Genomic DNA, 17,555 nt, shown 5'->3' with positions numbered 1-17,555 from the left:
TAAGTCCGCATCCACGGGGGCCTCTGGTAGGCTGGATGCTCGTGTTAGCCTAATAACAAATATTGGTTCTTACGTAACCTGCTCTTCTTTTAGAATCACCTTTACGTTAAGCTTACTATTAGTAGTAGCCTATTTCCCTAATGCTTCTGGCCTTATATAGATAAAATTCTAAAATAAATCCTCTAAGGTAATATCTCTAGATAATATCATAACGTGGCAGCGAGCTTATGGTTATAATCCGTATATCTCAAACTTAAGCACTACTATGATATCTCGCGTTCCTTTGCCTTAAGTGCGGAATCGAGCTAAATATCGTCGCGTGATATATTCGTCCGAGTTAGTTACCTCCGTAATTATAGCGCGCCCTTTCTCTTAGCAGACTAGGGGATAATCTTCCTCCCGTTTTAGCTTAGCTTCCTAGTGCCTATCTATATAGAGCTAGAACCGCCGACTTATTGCCTCGTGCGTCTTACTTTAACGCTCTATCTAGATATGAATGCGTTTAGTTAAAATACTAGGCGTAGTCCTTAGAAGTAAGACTAAGTAATATCCTTACGGTCTGAGGTATTTGTCTGGTGCTGCGCTAGATATAGCCTTATGGACGGGAATTCCTATAACTTGATCTATATTATGCTCTAGACCGCAATTTAGCAAGCTATATATCTCTCTAGCCGAGGTTATATATAGAGAGAGGTAGATCCGGAGACGGCTGCTAGAAATATCAAAAATATTAATAGGAGTAGCGTCATCTTTCCTTAGAATAATGCGTCCGTAGTTAGCGAAGTCTAATAGAGCAGTGGCTAAAATCCCGGTGGATATAATATTCGCTGATTTACTTAGTGTAAACTCCGCGGTATTAAGACCCTATGCTAAGATAGAATAGTCTCTAGTATTCTTTATTATCTCCTCTTATAGCCGCCTCAAGGCTTAGTCGCCTTCGCCGTAGATTATTAGTATTATAATATTAAAGATTCCTAAGAGGGAATACGCGGTATCTTCTTTTCTAGAGGTTTTTCGTTTCGCCGCCTAGGATATACATTACGCTATACTCGCCTAGCGGAAATCCTCCTAACCGAGTAAGAAGCGCCGAGAAATACTAGTAATTATCTTAATCGCTTTAGATATATCTGCCTTTATTCCTATAGAGGTCTATTCTTAGTTATAGAAATATAATTCCCTAGGGGCTAGAAGCTCTTATAAGGTCTATCCTCGCTAGAATTAATAGCTAGAGAAGAACTTTAACCCTAGATCCTAAGAATTATCTCTATAGGGGATATTAGAAAAGTAAGTATAGTAAATAGAAGCCTTCTTATACTACTAGAATATAGAGTTAATAGCCTCGTTAAGTTCCTTGGAGCTCTCCTTATTAATATAGTAGGTATTAATCTAAGTATATTTAAGATAATCCTCCTTAGCCTACTTATAGTATCCTTTTAATTTAATTATCCTATTGCCTAGTTTCTTAATATTTCCCCTCTAAATATTCTCAAAGGATACCTTATCTTTATTAGCTCCCTAAGTATATAATAATATAGCATATGGTAGGATATTATCGCTAATAAACGTTTCTAATCTTAATATCTCTATATTAATAAGACGCATTACTAAATCTCGTTAATAAGCACGCAATTTAAGATTCAGAGGAGGGGCAGAGTGGCAATAGCCTTAGAGAGAGGATAGCGATTATGCCTCGCGGTTATATCTAGTAGGATCTCGGATTTGGCTTGGGGTAGGGTTTCAAGGGTTAGGGTTATGGTTGGGGTTAGTATTTACTATCTAAGCTATTTTGCCCAGAGGGTTTCTTCTAGCTAAAGATATAGCTTCTAAGGTAAAGAGAGGAGATTTTTCTAGAAAATAGAGGTAAAAGAGATATAAAAGTAAAAAAGATATAGCTAGAAAGAGAGAGATATAAGTAAGAGAGAGATATAGCTAAGAAAGAAGGGATATAACTAAGAGAGAGAGAAATAAAGCTAAGAAAAGAGAAATATAACTAAGAGAGAGAAATATAGCTAGAGAAGAGATATAAGAGATATAAGAGATATAAGAGATAAGAGATAAGAGATAAGAGATAATAAAAGGCAAAATAGCCTTAAGAAGCCCTAGAAGTATTCCAGATTGACCTAGCTAGGTTACTAGGGGTATCTCGGGCTATAGAAGCCGCAGAGGTAGCCCTAGTCCTTATAAGGGCAAGGCTTATAGAGGAGTCTAGCTGGTTAGCCGCGAGGGGGCCAATAAGGTCCTGGAGCTTCTGGTAGGTTTTAGCTGTCTCTAGGTCCATAAGGCCACCTGCTGAGAAGATAAGAGGCTGGAAAAAGGCCCCGAGAGACCTATATTTTCTGCGTTTTTCTTCTGTAGCCTCTCTCAAGGTGCTATAAGGGTCTTCCTTAGCAGAGTCCTTTGAAATAGCTACGATTTGGATATCATAGTAATAGCGGCTATTTCCTAGGGTAACTGCGAAGTCGGCCCTTAGGCTACCTTCCGGGTGGACTAGGGGCTCTTTCTCGACCTCTAGGGTAGGCTGGCTACTTAGGGCTCTTACAAAGGCCCTAGTTATAGCATCATGCCTTGCAATCCACCTTCTATTAGCACCCTTGCAGGTATCCTGATGGCCTAAGGCAGCTATAGCTCCGCAAGAGCTACAGGGTAGGCTAATAGGCTTGATTGGGTAGAAAAGCCGGCTTCGGAGGGCTTCAGTGATCTCAGAGTCTGTAAAAGATAGGGCTTTTTGGGTAGGCAAGACTCCAAGCCACTTACGGCCGAGATAGCTAGCATTTTCTAGCCTAGCGTGCCTATAGCTAGAGGGGAGGCCCTCTAGGAAGCCTAGCCACTATTGCTCGACGACCTTTCAGTGAAAGGTCAGACCCCGGTCAGGTTCGTAGGTACCCTCGCAGAGCGTAATTTGCGTGGGAAATGACATGGCTTGATAGCGTGCGGTCGTTGAGTGAAGTGAAAGGTGATTCAAGTGAAAGGGCATAAGCTGATTGGACCAAAACTGGTGCCAGGGTCGCAATGAACAAAAGCAAAAACCAATACGAAACGCCGAGCCACTACAACGACGACGAGGACGAGGATATGATATGCATATACTTGTAGAATAACGAATTCGAAGTATAATTCTAAAAAACGAAGGGTGAAAAGAGACATCCGTCAGAAGGAGAAGAGTGTATTCCTACCCTTGTGAGTTATCTAACTCAAAAGCCTCACCGTTAGCCTCGTGTTTGCTTACGTATAGAGCGAAGGAGGGTGAATAACTAGCCTTTGCGCTTCTGGAGGGTTTGTGAAAAAAGGGGGTAAGGTCTCTAGATTGTAAAATGAAGAACTGGCGTTCCCTTCCCTCCTTCCTTACTCTTTGCATCCTCATCATCCTCATCATCCTCGTCAAATATTTATATACTATTTATGATCATCATATATATATATATTTATGCCGCGTATTCATAGCATGGGGTTAGATATTCTCCGCTATGACCCTGATCACCGGGTTGTTGTCTGCCGGCTATGCCGGACGTGTCTAGTCCCCAAGGCGGCAAGCTGGAGGAGCCACCTGCGGGCCGAGCCGCACCGAATGAGGGGTGAGGAGCTAAGGACGACCATTGAGCTCTTATCGAGTTACGACCTGCGCCCAGTAGAGGAGCTCCGTCAGTGGAGGCCAGATAGGACGAGACCTTGCCGGCCGATCGAAGGCCTCGCTGTCTTTACCGGGTATTACTGCTGCACGCGCGATGGCTGCAACTACTGCACACGGAGGCTCGCCAAGATGCACCAGCACATGCCAGCACATGGTATGAAGGCCTCGCAGCACCGAGAGGCCGTCCCCCTCTGGAGAGGCTGCATGCTCCAGACGTATTTCACGGCAAAGGGACGCATCGATTACTTCATCGTTGAAGAACCCTCGTTATCGTCATCGCCATCGGGGGAGGTATCGGCCCTTAGACTCCTTCTGCCGCCGTCACAGGAGGAGGGGAAGCTATTCAATGAGCTAAAAGCGGATCTGGCCCAGGCATCCCGCGACCTAGAGGAGCAGGCCGGGGTTGTGCAGGACGTCGGGGAGTCACGAGCGGACCGAGTCCCGTGGCTCGTCCATACCGGGTTCCCTGCCCACATGCGGGGGCTCCGGGATGCCGAGATCCAGTCGTCGTACTCGCTGCCGCCGAAGAAGCTCCTAGGCGGGGACTGTGGCGGCGAAGGGGAGGACAACTCGGACCTCATCCGCATCCTTGTCGCGGCCGAGACCGTCCTCAGGGACGCCTACAAGCTCTGCAGCGATAAGTCACTCGAGCGGAAGATGACGCAGCAGCGGGCCAAGAGGTTGAATGAGTTCCGTGATGCCGGCGGCTCGAGCAGCGGCAAGCCCGGCGGGTTCCGCAGTTTTAAGAACGAATCCTCGCTGACCTCGTACTTCCGAAGGATGAAGCAGCTTCTCGTGTACTATTATCGGGTCGTATTCTGCGAGGACGGTCACTTCACGAGGGAGAATGAGGACCAAGTGTTGCCGCGGGACGTCATCGAACCAACACCTCAGCAGCAGCGAGCCATGGAAGGCATCATCGATGCCCTGCGGGAATAAGACGAGATGGCGAAGGAAAAATCAGCCGATGAGGAAGATGACGACGAGCGCGACGCTGAGCTGAAGCATGCCATTCGCAACTTCTACGTATCCCTGATCTGCCAGACAGTCGGGAGCAGGCCGTTCCGGTCCGCGGTACTAAGCTTCTGCGCCATGCTCAGCCGGAAGAAGGCCTTTACACGGCGAGAGGCGAATGATGACGAGCAGCGCAAACGGTGCGTCTGGAACGAACCAGGCAACTTCAACAGCAACTTATCCGCACTCACGTGGACTGCTCAGCTCATCCTGTTCGACTTCGTGTGCTTCCACAAGCAGGACGACGAGGACGGGATACCCGAACTGCTGGAGAAGATGTGCAAAAAGTACTTCCAGCAGATGGCAGAGACACCCTTCGGTCATATCCTGCAGTGGCGGCTCTACCTTTTCGCAGCATCTCGAACGGCTTTCGCCAAGAACCAGGCACGCTGGTCTCTCGACGGCCAGACGATCGACTACATGGGAACCAAGCTACACATGGAACAGGTGTCGCAGCTGGTCGTATCAGAGTTTCGCCAGGCGCATTCGCTTCTGTATGATGAGCTGTTGTTCGGTGCGAATGATATTGCACCAATCGAAGCGTGGAGACTACAGGACGACCTGGACCTCGACGACTACGGCGGCTCGTGGCTGACGGACGAGAGGAATGCCGAGATCCTAAAGGGAACGCAGGACGCCCTGCTCCGGCAGATCGAGCATAGGGCTGAGCTGCGAGGGGTCTATGTGCGGACCGATCAGGCCGGCGGGTTGAGCCTATGTCCGAAGGCAATGGCCTGCTACGAGGCGCACGTGCAAGAGTTCCTGAAGCGGATGGTGACGCTCATCCATGTTCCGCCGGCTCCTCCGTTGCGGGCGCCGGAGCTGCTTTCCGTCACCTACACCAACACAGGTCGTCGTCGATGCATATTAATCTGGGAGAAGATGGTCATGGTGTACGTGCGGTATCACAAGAGCCAGGAACAGGTTGGTGCCGAGACGGAGAACATCCGCTTCTTGCCCCGCGCGATTGGAGATCTGCTCTTGACATATCTGGCTCTGGTGCCGCCGCTGCGCCAGGTCTTCCTTCGTCAGAGAAAGCCCGGCGCCCTGCTGTCGCCGTACCTGTGGTCGAGCCTGGACGGCGAGGTCTGGAGGGACACCGCGATCTCTTCCTGCCTTCGCAGGGCCTGCGCACGCGCCGAGGTACCGCAGTTCCAGGTGGCGTGGTGGCGCCAGGCTGCTGCTTCCATCACCAAGGAGAAGTTCAGCGCCAAGGAGCGGGCCAACTTTGACCTAGAGGAGATCGCGGCAGCTGAGGAAGTCGAGGATGAGGCGGCCCTCGCGGACCTGGCCGGAATGAGCAACCACAGCTACCGCACGTTCAACCATGCCTATGCTGGCAGCACGACGCTGACGATGAGCACGCTGCTCCATCGCGCCTACCGTGCATCGCAGAGCTGGCGCTCCCTGTTCCGGGTCGATCAACTTCTCCAGGGGAAGCGGCCGCATACGGTATCAGGGACGTAGGCGCAGGGGTTGCTCAATGCTTGCAAGAAGGCGCGGTTTCGCACAAGGCCGGCCCAGAAGGAGGACGGCCTGCTGAAGGTGGCTCGCAGGCTATATAACGACCCGGGGCTGCAATTACGTCGCCCAGGTCAGCGAGATGGCATGCTGGCGACATTGGGCCCGCGACCAGCCGAGCAGGTCATCGTTGTCCTTGCGACCGGATCAGGCAAGACACTAATAGTGATGGTTGGTGCTGCGCTCGAAGGCGCTGCGATGACTATCTTGATATTACCTACGGTGGCCCTCCGCGGTAATATGCTCGTTCGCCTCGGCAAGGTGGCGTTGAAACACTACGTGTGGTCGCCAGGGTCGTCCAAGTCGGCGCCGCTGGTCATTATGTCGGCCGAGGCCGCCTGCATAGAAAGCTTCCTGGAGTATGCCAACCGACTTGCGGACCGATAGCGGCTGGACCGGATCGTGATTGACGAGTGCCACCTGACCATCACGGCGAACGACTATCGGCGGTGCATGTCGCAGCTGGGCTGGTACGTGCGGCGGGTTCAGACGCAGACAGTCTGGCTGACGGCGACGCTCCCGCTAGACTACTAAGAGCTCTTTATAGAGCATAATAAGCTCGTTCGGCCGCATATAGTCAGGGAGTCGACGAATCGGCCGAACATCCGGTACATCATACGGCGTGAGCGAGGCTTCGGCACCTTGTGCCAGAGGGCGGCTCGTCTTGTCTAAACCTGCTGGACCCGGAAGGACCTCTTCGAGAGCGAACGGGATAAGATCATCTTATACTGTCAGACGAAAGAGCTCGTGGCGGAGCTCGCCGACCTGCTGGGGTGCCCGTTATATACGGCTGACTCTGGTACGGAGGAGGAGAGGAGGGCGGTCATCGAGTAGTGGCTCAGTGCTACGGACCCGCCTGCTGTTGTAGCCACATCTGCGCTGGGCCCCGGCTTCGACCATCCGCACGTCCGGTGGGTCATCCACGTCGGCGCCCCAAATCTAATGATAGAATTCTCGCAGGAGTCAGGCAGAGCCGGTCGGGATGGCAAAGTAGTAGAATCCATCGTCTTACTTAGCGCGGCCTGGTAACCGCAGCTAGACCGGCAGCTGGGGGCAGACCAGGAGGCCATGCAGCTATACCTCACGCAGCAGCAGTGTTCGCGCGGCATTATGAGCTAATTCCTCGATGTGCGGTCGGACTGGAGGTGGTGCATGGAAGGCGATGAGCTTTGCGGCGTCTGTCCCAACTACCACATCGAACGCCGGCCGACCGATCTTGAGTTCTATCTACCGCAGCCCCAGGCGGAAGAAGTAGCGAGCGGGGGTGAGGGTGAGGGTGAATAGTGCTCCATGGCCAGCGAGATGGTTTTTACTGGGCCCAGTGAGGTTCTTCGCTAGGCCCGAGTTTGCAATGAGGTGCTGAGCCGATACGAGAGGGATCTTGAGACAATGATGGGCTGCTGTCTATATTGTCGGGTGGAGGGGAAGCCGTTTGAGCATGCAGCGGCAGCGTGCGCGCGACGCTATGATTGGATACGAGCGAAGCAGAAGGCACTTCGGGACTGCAAAAGCCGGGGTAAGGAGTGGATGGATCTATATGCCGTCTGTTGGATGTGCTATCAGCCACAGGAGATCTGTCGGGCGGCGGACCCGGACTATGACGGAGATGGTTCATGTCGATTCCCAGACATGGTTATACCTCTGTGTTTTGGGGCTTATAGCCGGCCACGCCGTACCGATTGGTTCCTGAAGCATTTTAACCAGACATTCAGGACGTGTCAAGAGTATATGTTGTGGCTTGGTAAAAGTGCCTCGCTGGGAGACAGTAGATGTACGCAGGCGAACTGCGTAGCAGCGCTTTTGTTGGCCGAGCTTGGGTGAAACCCGCCGCTAATAATAGATAAATAGTAGTTAGTTATAGAGCCTCTAGTTAAAATTTAAGAAAAAATAAAGAAAGGGATAGAAAAGATAAAAACGTAATATATAGGGGTAAGTTAAGGTCTAGGGTAGGACTAACCTATATTAATATAATTAAGGGGGAAAAATTAGGCTCTATATGGTAAAGAATAAAACCTATAAAGGCTATACTAGGAATTAAATCTTGATTATCTGGTTTATGAGTTAGAAATTCTATTATTAAACTATATAGCTTATTTCTCTTGACTAGGTTACCTAGTCTAATATTCATAATAGTTAAGCAAGTCTCTAACGCGATACTTATAACTATACCTCCTTACTATAATAATTGCCTTTCTAATAATGGAGATAGAAATATATATAGATTACTATATAAAAAGTTAAGCTCTGCAGCAGAATTTAGCTATATATAAGGTAGTAAAGAAAGAATATATCATAGACCTAACCCCACTTGCAGAGGTATAAAAGTGGGTAGGAAACTAACTGCTGGTGTCTAGGAGAGTTAGTAGTAATAATTACTAACCGCTAATATAGGAGTTAGTAAGAGTAGGTAGCAGGGAGAGTTAGAAGTAGTAATTGCTAACCGCTAATATTTAGGGTAATATAAAGCGCTATTTAGGTTAAGCACTATTTAGGTTAAGCACTATTGAGGTTAAGCGCTATTTAGGTTAAGCATAGTTTAAGGTTAGGGTTAAGTAATTAAGATAATAATTAAGGATATATAGTTATATTAATTATTAAGAGCAGCAACTAAGTTAATAATTAGGGCGAATATAGGTATAAAAGTAAAAGTAGTAAGAAAGAAAAAAAATTAGTAAAAAAAGAAAGGAGAAGTAAAAAGAGGCAAAAAAAAAAAAAAAAGTAACATATAATAGGGGAAAGGAAAGGAAATATAAGTAAAAAAAAAAAGGGAGGTAAGAGGGAGAGGGATTTAAGAGAGTAAAAGATTATAAGAAGGGGGGGGGGGGTTATAAGTATTAAGAAGAAGAAAAGTAAAAAGAAGATTAAGGTAAAGAAAAGAGTAAAAGAAAAGCAGTTTAGAAAGAGTAAAAAGAGAAAAGGGAAAAATAAAGAGGGAAAAGAGAGTAATAGAGAGGAGGTAATAAGAGAGGTATTAGAGAGGTTTATAGAGAGGATATAGTAAGAGTAGTTTTAATAAGGTTAATAGAGATAAGGTAGTATAAGTAATTTTAGAGACATAAATTAATTATAAGAAGGTAAGGGGAATAATAAGTAAAAGAGTAAGTATTAAGTTAAGGGAAAAGGATAATAAAAGTTAGCGTATATAAGTAAGAGTAATTAAGTTAGGTTAAAGAAAGAGGTAGAATAAAATATATAGACTTAAAGAGAGAGTAAAATAATAAGAAAAGAAAGAGGGTTATAGAAGAGGAATAAGAGTTTAGTGGGTGAGTATATAGGAGAAGAAAAGGGGAGAATAGGAGAAAGGAAAGAGGGGAGGAGAGAAGGGGAAGTATATATAGAGGAAGAAAAGAGGAAGAGGAGGGAAGAGAGAGAGTAAGGAAAGAGGGAAGAAAGAGGAGGAAAAGAGGAAGAAGAGTGAAGATAAGGGGGGAAAAAGAGAAAGAGAAGTAAAGAGAAAGAGGAAGGAAGAGAAGGGGATATAAAAAAGGCATATAAGAGAGAGAGAGGAGAGGAAGAGAAGAGAGGAGAAAGAGTAAAAAAAAAAGAATAAGAGGGAAGGAAAGATAAAAATGTTAAGAGAAAAGAGAGGGAAGAGAAGGAAGAAGAAAGAGGAAGGGGAGTTAAAAATATGGGAAGTTAGGAGAGGTAAAGGTTAAGAGGAGTAATTAAATTAATAATTAGGGGGAGATATTAAGATTATAATTAGGGTTAATAGGTTATAGTAGAGGTTAGGGGGGGTAATTAAATTAATAATAAGGGGGAGTTATTAAGGTAATAGTTAGGGTTAATAAATTATAATAAAGGTTAAGGAGAGTAATTAAAGTAATAATTAGGGTGAGTAATAGAGAGAGAGAGAGTTAAGTAGAGTAGAGGGAAAAGTTAAAGAAAAGTAAAAGAAAGAAAGGTAGTAAGTAAGAGAGTAAAGAGGTAAGATAAGTTATATTAGTTTAGGAGAGAGGGAAAGTATAGAGTAAAGTAGGAGGAAGAATTAAAAAGATAAGTAAGAAATTAAAATAGGGGAGAAAAGAGATAAAGAAGAAAGGTAATTAGGTAAGGTAGAGAGAAGGTAATAAGTAATAAGTAAAGGAAGAGTAAAAGGTAATTAAAAGAAGTAAAAGAAGAGAAGGAATAAAGAGTAATTAAAAAGGGAAAGTAAAAGAAAAAAGAAAGAGTTAATTAAGGATAAATAAGGAGGAGAGGAAAGATAGAGGGAGAAAGGAGAAGTAAAAAAAAAAAAAAAAAAGAGCAAGAGGTAAAAATAGAGGAATAAAAAGTAAAAGAGAGAGAAAAAGAGAAAAAGAGAGGTAATAAATAGAGAGGAAAATAAAGAAAAGAAGGAAATATAGTAAGTAAGTATAAGGTAGTTAAAGGTTAAGTAGAGTTAGAAGTAAGAGTAATAGAAAAAGAAAGAGTAAGATATATAGAGAGAAATAAGGATAGGTAAAAGGTAAAAGGGTAAGGGTAGTTTAAAGAAGAAGAAAAGTAAAAGAAAGAAGAAGAGAAAAAAAGGAAAAAGAAGAAAAAGAATAGAAGTAAAGAGAGAGGGTTATATAAAGAAGAGAAAATAAATAAGAGTTAAATAAAGAAAAAAGAGAAAGTAATAGAAGAAAGAGTATATAGTAAGAGTAAATAGAAGGAATAAGGGGAGGAGAGAGGAAGAGGAGTAAGGAGTAAGAGAGGAGAGGAAGAAGGGGTAAAAGGAGGGGAGAAATAAGAGTAAAAAGAAAGGAAGAAAGAGTATAAATATAAGATAGGTAGTATAAATTAAGGAGAGAAAAAAAGTAAAATACTTCGAACACCCGTTAAGTTGCCAAGGCAAGGGCTTAACGGCTGAATATTCAGCCCAAAGGGTAAATACCGTATACCTGCTATCAAACTCTTCTGGAGGAACCCCCTAGAACCCCCTTTCGACTGCGGCGGTAACCAGCTATTAAAACCACTTCAAACCTGTAGTAAGGGAATTGACTGATAGACATAGGGGTCCCTCTACCACTTCCTGTCAAGTCTAATCAACTATATACCGTATATTGAGTTCCCCTTTCCCTGTAGCTTATAGGAAAACGTCATTTAGTCAATGTACCGTGGTGGATACGGCGGATCGATCAGCTGCTGAGCCTGACGGCGTTGTTGGTCAGCAAGGCGCATCTTCATCCCTACGTTGTAGTCAGCCATAATCGCAGTACGTAGAAAACGTAGGCGTATAAACCTTCCGTGGGCGTGTGGTTATAGAGGTTCTGACGGTCGAAAGGCGCCTCGAGGAGTAGGCCTTGCAACGAGGTAACTCGTGACACTGCAACATAACTGATACCGGCCTGGAAGTCGCGTGTAGCGAGGTCAGTAACTATCTGATCCTTCGTTAAGCTCTGGCATTTGTGAACAGTGATGGCAAATGCCACGATCAGGGGAAACTGGGTGCGAGAGCAGGTCTCGTTGCCCACTAGGAAATCACGCGTGACGGGAAGGATGGGTACGATTTTCCTGCCCTCGTCAGTTGTCAGATACGGCGGTCCGTCGTAGTTATCCAAGTCCACCATGATAACGTCCGGGGGATCTTGCCACGGGTTGGCGCCTTCATTCCAAGCGACATCATATATCGTACCCTGGGCGCCATTAACCAGGCCAGCTGGTTGCCACAAATTAGTTGTGAGCATTACCCTGGCGCCTCTAGCAACAGCAAACTTGTTGGATAGATTGCCAGCGTTGTCGCTTGCCGCCTGCCCCGCGCCTTTGCCCTGGTTCTTTGCCTCCACCTGTATTGCCGGGGCGTTCAGGTGCACCATATGCTCGTAATTGTATTCGTTAACGCGGGCCTTTGTAGAATACACCCGCATAGCGGCCTTGAATCTGTCAACCTCGCTCTGCGTTAGCTTGGCCTGCACCCGACTGCTAAGGAGGTCCCAGGAGGGTATAGATAACTTGACTTCACGCAGTTCTTGCAAGGCCTGGCGGAACCGGGCCTGATCATCACCAGTCTGGCGCTGCACCGTGGTCAGGAAGACGGTGCGGTCAAACAGCCGGTAGGCCACCTGTCCTCTCCTTTCCAACGAAGACAGGCCAGTGCTGGCGGTTGAATACAGCGGCTTTTGTCGGACGGGTGGTAGCTGGAAGAAATCGCCCACAAGCAAGACGCTCACACCACCAAAGAACTCGAGGCTACGCTGTGGAAAGGCCTGTCGCAGGCGAGAATCAATTCGCCCGAGCTGCTCAAGTCCTAGCATGCTCTTCTCATCAATGACGAGGTACCTGACGTGCCGTAGGCGGGACTGAAGGGCGGCTGCGTCAGCTGGGCGAAGGTCGGTAAAGGCACCGCCTACTGGGAGACGTAGCAAGGAATGTATGGTGCTGCCCTGTATCTGGTTACTCGCAACACCCGTTGGCGCTACGCGGCAAATAGGGCTAGGATTGGGCAGGGCAGCCGCCTGAAGGTGGGAGGAAAGCACCTTGATAAGGAAGGACTTGCCCGTGCCACCGCCGCCGTCGACGTGGAGAAGGATTTGAGTAGGATTTTGCGCCTGGAAGTGACCCATGAAGGTATCGTACACTAACCGCTGTTGCGGGTTGAGCTGGTCACGCCAGTGAGGGCCAAGGACCTCCACATCGTTGGCTATAGGGTTGCTAGCGATGAGGTCTTTCCAGTAGCTGTCTCGAAACTCTGGATAAGTGCCCACATGCCGTGTCCAGTCGTAATTGACATCGATATCGCGGCGGCCAAGTAGGTCAAGACCTTCCTGGGTAAGGGGGTTGTCAGGTAAAAGGGCGGCGAGACGGATCCAGTCTTCATCATCAAATTCCTCCTCCACTGGCAGAGCCTCGTACTGATCCTCTTGAGGTTGTAATCGAACCTCTTTTGGCCGGCCGTAATGGTCATCACCATGACTGTGGTGCTGCCAACAATAGGAGAAGGCCTGAGCGTGAGAATTAAAACGATGGCCGTCAAACATGAGGAGCTCATCATGCCGACGATGTGGGTGGTTCAATGCCAGCTTTACGCGGCAGTACTCTGGCCACTGTTGGCCTTCTGGATCAGCCTGATAGCGAGGAAAGTAGACCAATACACGCGGCCTGCCGTTGACGTTGGCTGGCTGCCATTGCTTCCACTTGGAAGGGTCCCTAGAGTGGAAATTCCAGTATTTGAGAAAGGAAACATAGGTCAGGTCCTCTAGGGATTCGGGGCGTTGACAGTACTTTTCGTAAACGTTGGGGGCCTCGTCAACCTCATCGGCGTCAATCCGTAAAGAGCGGGAATGCATGTCAGGATTACGGCAATCAATGTGTAAGCAGGTTCGTGAGCCCTCTTGTAACGGCAGACCGAGGAGCAAGTGGCTAACCTCCTGCTTCGAGTAGTCTCGCTCAGCAACTAGCTGATTTAGGAGCTTTGACGTGAAGGAAATCAGCGGGTTGTGGTCCTTGACCCGGGGCATCAGGGCCTTCCTAATCTGGGCAAAAGACTCACTCTTCTTCTCTGACTTGGAGCAGTATTTAGCTGCGTAATCGATCACCTGCTGCAGGCTCGTGCAGGGTGAGACATCTGTATTGGCTAGCTACGCGACGGCAAGTAAGCGGTTGTAGTGGTTCATCTGGCTATCGTTCCGCTCGCCCCTGAAGCTCCAGTGCTTAGAATGAGGAACCTTTTCAAGGGAGGCTAGCAGGCGCTGCCCGTGAGGAAATCCAAAGCGACACTCCACCTGCTTGGTATGCTTGCTGAGCTGCATACAGTAGTTGTTGCAGCGATGGCGCTGCACGCGGTTTACCACCATCGACAGGAACTGGACGGTAAGGGGATGTTCCAATAGATTACTGATCAAGGGATTCCCTTCCCCAGGTGCCTGCACCCTCTGAGGCTCTGGGTTGACAGCGGATACGTGATATCCCCAGATTCGGGCAAATCGCTCCCGGGACTGGCTGTCATCGGGATCCAAGTCCGGGTGGCCACTTAGCCAATATAGGCCGTGGTGGTGACTGGAACCCCTGCCCTGCCACTCGTAGCGACCCCAAAAGTCCGTTAGGTTGAACTTCTTCTTCAGGACAATAGTCCTGAAGAGCGTATAACGCTTATGGAAGTGATAAGCGGCAATGTGGGCGTTGTCTCGCAGCAGTTGCCGGGACAGAGCCATCCGCGCCGCCTCAGGAGCTGCTTTCCACTCCTGGAATCGAGGCATATGACGATATAGGGACTCCCAGTGGTAATCAGCCGCACTTGCTGTGACGAAAAGGCCAGGCCTGCCTAGATTGTAGGCGTATGCCTCCAATTCCTTCCTTTGCTTATACCAATATGGACGGGTGCCCCTGATCACGGCCGCTTGGCGCGTGATCGACTGGATCAGGGCCTGAGCCTCTGGCTCGTCAGGCCTAGCCATCGCTTCCTCTATATCAGCGCGCGTAAGGGGTTGACGGCGGCGGCCTTCGTGTTGCTTGACCGAGTAGTTGCTCCTCTTTCTGACCTGCGCACGTAATAGCGTGTTGAGGGCGACAAAAGGCCACGTCTTATGCCGGGCAAAACGTCCGTCTTGCCATCTCATCGCATGGGCAAGGTAGTCCTGGTACGTGACGCTCCGTAAGCGAGGCTCCACGAAGTCGGCCTTGCCGTCAGGGTAGAGGGTGGGGAACGCGAGCGTCAACAGCGGCTGGGAACGGTTGAATTCGTTGATAGGAGTCCTGCGAACGGAAGGCAGTGGCATCTGGTGTTGAGCCTGCGCGTTAGGCGGTATATGCTCAAGATCGGCCATACGCTCAGGGCCAGGGGTACCATGAAGCAATCGGGACTGCAGGGCGTTTAATTCGGTGTCTGTAACCTGCAAATCGGGGATCACCGATGCATCTGCATCTGCTGGATCCTCTTCTACATCCTCCTCAACGGGACCTTGAGGGGCCTCGCCGTCAGGTATGTCAGCCACTTGGCTAGCAACGGAAGCAACTATGCTGCCGTCAAGAGGAAGCCGTTGCAAGCGATCCTGCCTCACAACGATATCGCGATAGCCCGGGTGGTGGCGCTGTAGGTAATGCAGCCAGGTCAACAGGCATGAGCGGCGTACCCGGAAATCGCGAGCAAACTGCTGCTGGAAGTGAGGGTCGCCCTCCATATCAGGAGGCCGCAGGAGCACGATATCTAGCTCTTCAGGTAGGACCGGGAGCTCTTCAAATAGCCTACCAACATTGCGAAGGAAGTGGACAACATGGCCGCGGTATTTATACTGAGAGCCACGTACCTGTAGGACCTTCACGTGTACGTGAACCCTAGCAATCAGCATCTCCTCAACCATCGTTAGGCTAGGTAGATTACCGGGGACTTCCCCGAAGTCAAGGCTATTCGCAGCGCTAAAGAAGTAGGGCTCATCAGCGGTTCTCTCCCTATCTCGACTAATGCAGCGGCTGCAGACTCCTAAGCTGTTTTTCTTCATGTCGAACCAATGCTCCCGGCAGCGAATGCAACTATGCATCTTGTCGTCATTCAGGGCAGTATAGAACTCCCGCACAAGCGCCCGATCCTCCTCACTAAGGGCAGGCAAATCAAGGTCCCCTGTAAAAGGTGGATTAACTATCTGATCAAACTGTCGTTCTTGAAGCTGTGGCCGTGGCCGTCGGTTCACGATGCCTTGACGTGTATAGCGGCCGCGGCGATGACCCTGTGGCAGTAATGAAGCAGTGGTAGGGAACGATTCCTGTGGTACAGGCGTGCCTAGCACAATAGGAGCCGTTGTGGCCGTGTCACTAGGAATCGGCGTGCCCAGGACTACTCTTGGCGGGCTTAAGGTGGGAGGGATAGGGAGGGCTCCTTCCGCTGCGCTTGAGGTAGATGGGCCCAGCAGAGGTCTGGGCAGTCCCTGGAGGACGGGCGCCAGACCACGGAATACAGCAGGCGTTGCAGGGGGTTGTGAGCTATTGATGGGCACGAGCGCTTGCGCGTTTCGCCGTGGAGGCGTCAATTGAGCCTGAGAATCGGTCCTCTTCGTCGTTCTGCGCGGCGATAGCCTCGAGGCGATGTTCCGCATGGCGGCAACGGCGGCTCGGGATTCGGCCACTCGCTCCTTTTGGCGTGCCCTACAGCTACTACACTGTCTCGTAAGCCTCGCAGGGTCCTTGACGCTTCGAAACTCGACCTCGGGCAGGTCTTGCTTGCAAGTATGGCAGTTCCGAACTGCCTGGGGTATATCATTCTCCATCCGGCTGCATATATTATTATCCGCCTCTTACCCATGCAGACGACCGGGTAGGTACCGCTTTGGCAGCGAGGGTTTGCTTAGATGTCCCGTAGCGTGACAGATCTCGATATGGGAGGTTGTCTGTAGGGTGTTTTGATTAGGTTCGAACGATCAGGGAAGGAGGGGACACTGCACCGCTCGACCGGAGGCAGGTGATACGTGAGCCGAGACGTCGTTAGCAACCTCGTAAGGTTTGGTGGATAATAGTTTTGACGGCAAAGGGAAAGCAGACGCCATGTCGGTGCTCCAGCCAGAATCGCGCTTGGAGGCCGGAGTTGATTGAAGGACAACCTTAAAGCTCCTGGAGAGCTTGCCAAAAGCGTTACCTAGTCAACGATCGCGGGCTTTCCCATGTAGTGGCGTCGTTAGCGTTGACAACTGACCAATTCAAGCACGAGTTGAGCATAGACCATGCCAATTAGCCAATCAGAAAAAGTTTTATGCTCTTTTTTCTGACTGATAAAACGCCCTTCGGGCTGAATAAAATAAAGGAAAAGAAAAAGTAATAGGGATAAAAGAAAGAAAAAAGATTAAGGTTAAGAGGGGAGGGAGGTAATTATAGTAAGAAGTTATAATAAGAGGTGAAAAAAAAAAAAAGGTATAAAAGAGTAATTAGTAAGTTAAGGTAAAGTAAGAGAAAGAGTAAAGGTAAAAGGAAGGTAAAAGGAGAAATAGGAAGGAAGTTAAAATAAGAAAGAAGATAAAAATAAGTAATTTAAAGAGAAATAAAAGAAAAGAAATAATAAAAAGTAATTAAAAAGAAAGATTAAAAATAAAGAGAAATAAAAAAAGAGAGGAAAGTAAAAAGAAAGTAATAAGAATAGTTTTAAAAGAAATAAGTTAATTAGAAATAAATAAAAAAAAAGAGAGAAAAGAAGAGATAAAAGGAAGGTTAATTATAAGAAAAGAAAAGAAAAAGTAAAAAGAAAGATAATAAAAAAGGAAAAATTAATTAAAAAGAAATAAATAAAGGTAAAAGTAAAAATTAAGATAAAAATAAAGGTAAAGATATAAGAAAAAATAAAAATAAGGATATAAGTAAAAGTAAAAATAAGAATTATAATAGGATAAAGTAAGTAAAGGATAGGGAAGATAAAATAAGAGAAGTAGAAAAGAGGGAAAAAAATAGAAATAAGTAAAAGTAAGGATATAGGTGATTTAGAAGTATTTTTTAGGGTTAGGGTAAAAGAGTT

General features: G+C 47.8%; 3 protein-coding genes across 3 annotated transcripts; 2 read left to right on the top strand and 1 right to left on the bottom strand.

The window, feature by feature from the left end:
• Positions 1-3,442: 3,442 nt before the first annotated feature.
• On the top strand, positions 3,443-4,567 carry MRS44_014053 (uncharacterized protein; the record flags this gene model as incomplete). The annotated part of the gene is made up of 1 exon (XM_065618246.1): positions 3,443-4,567. One exon carries the CDS (start codon positions 3,443-3,445, stop codon positions 4,565-4,567), a length of 1,125 nt encoding a protein of 374 aa, XP_065474318.1.
• A 153-nt stretch (positions 4,568-4,720) lies between these two features.
• MRS44_014052 (uncharacterized protein) lies at positions 4,721-6,550 on the top strand (the record flags this gene model as incomplete). The annotated part of the gene is made up of 2 exons (XM_065618245.1): positions 4,721-6,105; positions 6,157-6,550. 2 exons carry the CDS (start codon positions 4,721-4,723, stop codon positions 6,548-6,550), a joined length of 1,779 nt encoding a protein of 592 aa, XP_065474317.1.
• Positions 6,551-11,230: 4,680 nt separating this feature from the next.
• Positions 11,231-16,152, bottom strand: MRS44_014051 (uncharacterized protein; the record flags this gene model as incomplete). Its single annotated transcript, XM_065618244.1, has 3 exons — positions 11,231-11,316; positions 11,370-13,704; positions 13,792-16,152. The coding sequence occupies 3 exons, from the start codon at positions 16,150-16,152 to the stop codon at positions 11,231-11,233; spliced, it is 4,782 nt and encodes a 1,593-aa protein (XP_065474316.1).
• Between the last annotated feature and the right edge of the window lie 1,403 nt (positions 16,153-17,555).

This window comes from Fusarium solani (assembly GCF_023522795.1).
Source record: "Fusarium solani strain SB1 chromosome Unknown bctg00000010, whole genome shotgun sequence".
NCBI classification, from domain to species: Eukaryota; Fungi; Ascomycota; class Sordariomycetes; order Hypocreales; family Nectriaceae; genus Fusarium; species Fusarium solani.
Note: the sequence above shows the minus strand (reverse complement) of the source record. Positions and strands in the feature narration are given on the sequence as shown.